A 6,634-nucleotide genomic window follows, 5' to 3' on the forward strand; every position below is an offset into this window, starting at 1 on the left:
GACAAAACCAGCTAACTCCATTGGATCCTCAAACTTTCCGCTAAACCAGCTAAGTCCACCAAAGGAGGGTGGAGTTAGCTGGTTTTGCTGACTCCAGGCTCCACCCCCTTTTGACCTCCAACCTCATTGAGCGCTTAGAGGTCATTTAGCTGTTCTTGAACAAAACCTCCTAACTGTCATTTCCTGAAACATGTACATTTTGGTGTTTCTGCCGGACAGCAGAGATACATGATATATTAAAACATTATAATATTCTCAGCTTTTTGTAGTTGTACATTATATTCACTAAGAAACGTACAAATGGGGCCAATGATACAACTTTTAGTTGAAAAAAATACAACTTTTTTCTTTTCCGTTTTTCAGAGATATTTTATTCCTCAATGCACAAATGAGACTCACAGACGCTCTGCAATCATGATAGAATGCAGCCACAGCAGACGTACATTTAATTCAAATAACCATGCATTCTATAAACAGACTCAGTCTCACTACACATACACATATATATATATATCACTATATATTTTAGATTGAAATTAAATCATTTTCACTCATTTTGCTTTTGCACTCAAGTCTTCCTTGACATGGACATAATATCAGTATACTGTAGCACAAGGCCTATGATTAGAATAAGACATTCTCTATCAGATGTCAATTACATTTCTCTTACAGTCAAGGTACAAAATGTAAAAAAGTAGTTATTACAGGAAAAGGCACAGTAATGTTGAAGGCACAGTAGTGTTCAAATGATATAATATTGCCCCAAACCCATTCTTCTTAAAGCATACTCACAAAATATTCTAACAACTCCTTTCCTTGTAACCTAAATCCCTAATTCCCAGCAGTACCACCTGATACTTCTGTTGCACAAGGTTTCACTCCACAAAAATCTTAAACTGTTGATACTATGTTTTCACACTTTATTATTTCAGTTCTAAAGCCAATTTCTGTTGAGCGACAATTTGTCGCTGAAGCCTACATCAGGCATGACTCACAAGCAGGCCCGGATTCCGCCCCTGCACGCACTCTGTCTGTGTCTTGTGTTGCATGTGCACGCTAGGTCCTGTAGTCAAGTTGGTGACATCCGCCAGCTCCTGCCTGTGGGACAACATGCCCATCATGTGCTCCAGCTTAGCGCGGATGGTGCAGTAGTGCTGCTGGCGCTCTTTGGACAGCTTGTGGAAGCTGTCCCTCAGGTCACTGTCCGCGGCTGCTGAACCCTGACGGATGGGAGGGCGGCAGTCCGGTCCTTGGTGGGTGTTGTGCCGTCTTGGAGATGCAGAGCTCGAATCGGATGAGGGGGAAGTAACGCAACCCTGGGTGGTGCTAGCCGGGTTACTGCTGTTAGCCGTGGATGTTATAGGATTTGACTGCTGCTGGCCTGTGTGCTGGTCAGTCTGGGTGTCACTGTCTGCTATGGAGCTGCCAGTCTGAGTGGAGACATGACAGGACACAGCAGTGGGATTCACTAGCTCCATGACTGCTGAGGTATGGGTAGCTAAACACTGGGGGGCGCTGTCAGCCAGGATCTCCTCTTGTAGTAGCTGTTGCTCAACCGATCCTATGGTGGAGGAGTTAGACGCTGGCCTGCTTTTATGACCGGTCTCCCCATTTAGGGGTTCACAGGGGGGCTGTAACTCAGGGACCTGGGCCCGAGACTTGTGGTTCGGTGTGCTGGTCAGACATACTGTCTCCATTGTCCTCCCTTTGGTATTATGAGGGGAGGCTAGGACTGAGTGTTTGATGAGCAGGTGGTCATAGATACCACTGTTGCGAGCACTGGAGGGGAACCGAGGACCAATAGGCAGGGACTGGGCATAAAGGATGCGGAACTCCTCATCAAAGTTCTCTGAGATCTGGCCAGACAGCTCAATAAGGTTGCTGCTGTTCAGTTTACCATCAGTCCAGTTGAACCTGCAGACAATAATGGAATTTAGCAACATAACTGATTGAATGCTGTGGTGTGGGTGGTGGGTGATTTCAGCAGGCAAAGCTGGCCTGTTTAAAATAAATTATGTAAGTAAGGTCATACATGCGCGAATGCAGGGGAGTGGCTATCACATGCAGAGCCTAAATCCACAACAGAATTCACCAAAGTTGAACAAAATGTGAGGCAGGAGTTGCAAATTTACTTCACCGCCACGGAAGCTCCACCCCTTCGCTCGCATAGAATAGGAGTGAACGGGAGGCGAATATTTAATTTGTGCATGTGTACACTCTGGGCTGTGTGTGACGATGGTAGCTTGTATGACGAAGGATTTCACCCAATTAAACCTGTAAGCCTGTGATGTGACAAAGTTGAAGTTTAGTTGGAGTTTAAGTTGACTACGTCTGACAAAATAAATCGGCCATCCCCACACATGCCTCTGTCATGAAAGCATTTTCCATCTGCTCTGACTTGTATCATCTTGCCCCTCTGTTCAATAATCTGGCACCACAGCGATTCTGCTGAAATAACGTAACAATCGCGACTTTCCTTGAACAGCTGGGGCGTATAGCCAGACTGCTGGGGCTTGTAGCCAGACAGTTGAACACTCGTACCCAGGCTGATAACCTATTGGGCTTGTAGCCGGGCTCTTAGCCAGACTATTGGGATTTGTAGTCGGGCTACCAGCCGCAGCAGTCTGGCTATCAGTCCGGCTACCAGCCACAGCCACCCATTTTGGATGCTGTCAATGCACTGAATGGTACATTATCACGTTTAATCAGACTATTGATTGGTCTAAGTAGGTGAGATGCTGACCTACCCATGTTTAATCAGACACTTGATTGGTCTAAGTAGGTGAGATGCTGACCTACCCACGTTTAATCAGACAATTGATTGGTCTATGTAGGTGAGATACTGACCTACCGACAGGACTCAGTAGGTGTTTTGTATAAAGTAGTTTTGTACCGCTACGGAGGCACGCCGTCTCAAGCGAACTTGAGCCACGAGAGGCACCACCGAGCGAGCTAAAGCGAGCAAGTTGGTGTCCCGAACGTTGCGCTTGAGCCAACTCAGCGAACTTTCATCAACCCACAGAATAACGACAAAACACCTACTGAGTCCCGTCGGTAGGTCAGTATCTCACCTACTTAGACCAATCAATAGTCTGATTAAACGTGACAATGTCCCATTCACGCATTGACATTATCCGAAGCCGGTGCCACAGCAGTCTGGCTATCAGCTCGGCGACCAGCCCAGGCAGTCTGGCTATGTGCTTGACTAACAGCCCCAGATGTCCAAAGACAGTCCCCATTATTTAAGAGAGGGGCAAGGTGCTACAAGCCAGAGCAGACTCATACAGACGGTCCAATGTGTGTGGGGGTGGCTGATTTGTATTTTTCAGAGTCTTATTAGTTTGACTGCTTAATAAAGTATTCAATCAATAAAAAAAATGCCAACAAAAATCCAGAAATAAAACTTCATATATTGGAGTCTGGATAGGCTTTTTTTCCTCCCTCTGCATTTCTGCTTTATTTTCAATAGTGACAGCGAGACAGGAAAGGTGGGAGAGAGAGGGGATCACATGAAGCAAAAGGCCTCAGGTCTGAGGTGAGAAGGACTATAGACATTTTTATGTGGCATGTGTTCTTACCAGGTAAGCCACAGGGCACCCAAAGATAGGCATTTTTTAGGGACGTTAAAGGTAAGCTTCTTCATTTAACCGTACTCTTATTTGACTTTAGTGGAGCTGTTAAGTGGGTTCTTACCTGTAGGAGCCTGTAGCCACTCTGTTTCCATCAATCAGCATGAATCGCTCATGAACTTTACCCATAATCCTTGCCCCTGATCTCGTGAAATATGTTGCACCGGTTATGGTTCGTACTCGCATTTGCTAAGGATTTAACAAAGAAATATACAAGCTCTTTCAAAACAAGATTCAAGGGAGATACAGATTACATCAAATGTTAAAAACGCAACCCTTTACAGTTCAGTTGTGCGTAAACATCGAAACCACACCTAGCATTACTAAATCAACCACATACCTGAAGGTCATCCAACCTCACACCGAGGTTGCTGCACATCTTGAGGAAAGAGGGTGCATCCGACTGATCAAGGAGGATGTAGACAGGGACCTTTCGGAGTGTGCATGCTTCCTTAAGATCCTTAAAGATATCCAGGTCTGTCAGAGAGTCTGTAACTATGGCAATAACCTGCAATGAAAAACATGCTTCAGTAATATAATTCATTTTGGGCAGCAGCCTTGGTATCCCAGATGCAATGTGTGATTGTGTTTTCATTAAGCTCAAATCCAGGGCCTTACTCAAACATAGAGGCAGCGTCTCTGTTGGACACTCTGTATAAGACGTGCTGTGATGAGCTTCTCTATTGACTGTGGTGTGTTACCATGACAATCAGTTGTCAGCAAACAAATGAGTTCCCGACAGGAGACAGGTGGACGTGGTAGGGATCATTGCATTTTTCAGTTTTGTCACAAGTACATTTGGAATTTCACATTGTGTTGTAAACGTTGTGCAGTGTGCAATGGAGACATTTCTCAGATGTTTCAGACTAGTGTCGTCAATGTGGTTTAGTAAGGAGTTTGTACAGGTGACTACATAATCGACATCAGGCACCCAACATTCAAAACACAAGGTAACTGTATCTTTGACGTCATAAGTGTGCCACGTTAACAATATTATTTTCTGCACAGGACATTCATAGTGCATTGTGTGCCATAAAAAGGTGGTAATGATAGTTTTACATTTCAAAAGGACAATCACACAATATTCATGTATTCATGTGGTTAGGATTTTTTTCTCTCCAGACATCCCATTTTTATATTACACCATCCATCGTGTAAGTAATATGTAATTTGATACTGATATACAGCTTCTGGTTACAAACCCATCCTCACCTACACAGGACATTCACTGCATAAAGTGAATGAAAAGGTGCATGGCAACATTCATAGTCAGAAGCAAAGCATGTTCAGGCACACCAGAATTAATAAATATCTATGTTGGAATGCTTGTCATCAAGCCTGCCGTCTAAACTGACAGATCCCAACACGTCCACCATTAACTAACTGTAGGCCTATATGGATATTTTTAGATGATGGCCCTAAAATTAACCACTAAAGTCGGAGCCTGCTCAGGGAAGTCAAATATGCTACATGTGAACCAGCTCAGCTGCTTAGTGACAGAAATGTATTTTTAGATGTTATACATAAATTCACCTAAATTAGTACATTTACAAATGAACAGGCCCATTTGTCTGTATTTAGCTGGACTGGATACAATTTTTCATTATTTAGTGTTGCCTATCGGCTATATATTTAAATAATGATTTAAACTGGTTAAAACCAGTTCTGTAAAGTAACTAGGTACATGTACTTACGTACACTTTTGAGGATGTTTTTAAAACTTTACTGGAGTATTTCCCATTTCAATACTTTTACTTCTACTCCACTGCATCTCAGAGGCAAATATTGTACTTTTACTCCACTACAATTGACAGCTTTAGCTCCTAGTTACTTTGTAGATTTTGATTATTATTACGAGCTTGTAGATCTGCTATTTTCAAAAGATTTGTATACATGTTTAACTTGTGAAATGGGACAGTCTGCACAATGAGTACTTTATGTACATTCTGATGTCAATACTTTTGTACTTTTACTCAAGTAAGTTTTGATGACCGGAATTTTACTTGTAACAGAGTTTTTCTACATTGCAGTATTGATACTTTTACTGAAGTAAAAAAATGTGAATACTTTTTCCACCACTGGTTAAAACAACAAGTCATAAGCTTTTCTAAGAGATTGAATTTTTTATAATCTACCTCTTTAGCACTTTTAATCATTCGTCTCGCAGCCTCCTTGCAACTATAAATGCATTCCCCACAATAACTGGGTTGGAAGTGAGCCACGGCGCGGGTGACCCCCCGGTAGGAGCCCGTGGTGAAGGCGGGCCAGCCGATCTCCAGCATCGGGGGCTCCGCGTCCGACAGCTCGGGGAAGTACGTGACGGATGAGCAGTCCATGGAGGCGCTCACTGACTGCTCCATGGCGGAGTCTCCATCTCCGTGGACCGTCGCCGAGAACCGTGGCTTCACCGCCGAGCGGACGATCCGCTGCATCTCGTCGTCGGACAGAAAGTTCGGGATTTTCTCTTTGCGGAGAAAATCCAAGAAATGACCGACCCCTCCAGAAACGAGCTCTTCCAGCGCCAGCCGGTGTCTTTCGTTGTACAACTCCTGGAGATTCAGGTCGTTCATGCCCGGCTTCTTTGGACCCCACCGAGCCGGGGAGTCGTCTAAACATTGCGATAGCGCCATAATAGCCTAAAAGTCTTGTATTTTTTTTTTGAATAATAACAACGTGCAGGTAACTGACTTAGAATTTGTATTTCGCTTCCACGTCGACGTCGGCGAGTCCCCGCTCGGCATTGGCTGTCTGACTGTTGTCCCGCGTTGCCAGGTTTTGTGAGAGAAACAAGCAACCGGGTCTATGAAAACAAGCCCAAAAGAAGCAACTTAGGTCACATGAGCACTTTGGACCTATATGCATCGGCTATTTGAAAATAGCTAGCTCCACAAAAAAAATGCTAGCGCTACATAAAAAAAATATGCTACATCTACAAGCTCACAACGCGTCGCGATGGGACGCGTTGTGAGCTTGTAGATCTGCTATTTTCAAAAACATTGAAGAAA

The 6,634-nt window shown here is 44.0% G+C and overlaps 1 protein-coding gene across 1 annotated transcript; it reads right to left on the reverse strand.

Annotated features, from left to right (window-relative positions):
- Window positions 1–368: 368 nt before the first annotated feature.
- On the reverse strand, window positions 369–6,394 carry fam83d (family with sequence similarity 83 member D). Its single transcript, XM_084061359.1, has 4 exons — window positions 5,765–6,394; window positions 3,970–4,137; window positions 3,694–3,818; window positions 369–1,914 (listed from the first exon to the last, which is right to left on the reverse strand). The coding sequence occupies exons 1-4, from the start codon at window positions 6,257–6,259 to the stop codon at window positions 981–983; spliced, it is 1,722 nt and encodes a 573-aa protein (XP_083917485.1). The 5' UTR covers window positions 6,260–6,394; the 3' UTR covers window positions 369–980.
- Window positions 6,395–6,634: the final 240 nt, after the last annotated feature.

The sequence above is a fragment of the Gymnoscopelus microlampas genome (genome assembly GCF_963454915.1).
Source record: "Gymnoscopelus microlampas genome assembly, chromosome: 7".
In the NCBI taxonomy this organism is placed as follows: domain Eukaryota; kingdom Metazoa; phylum Chordata; class Actinopteri; order Myctophiformes; family Myctophidae; genus Gymnoscopelus; species Gymnoscopelus microlampas.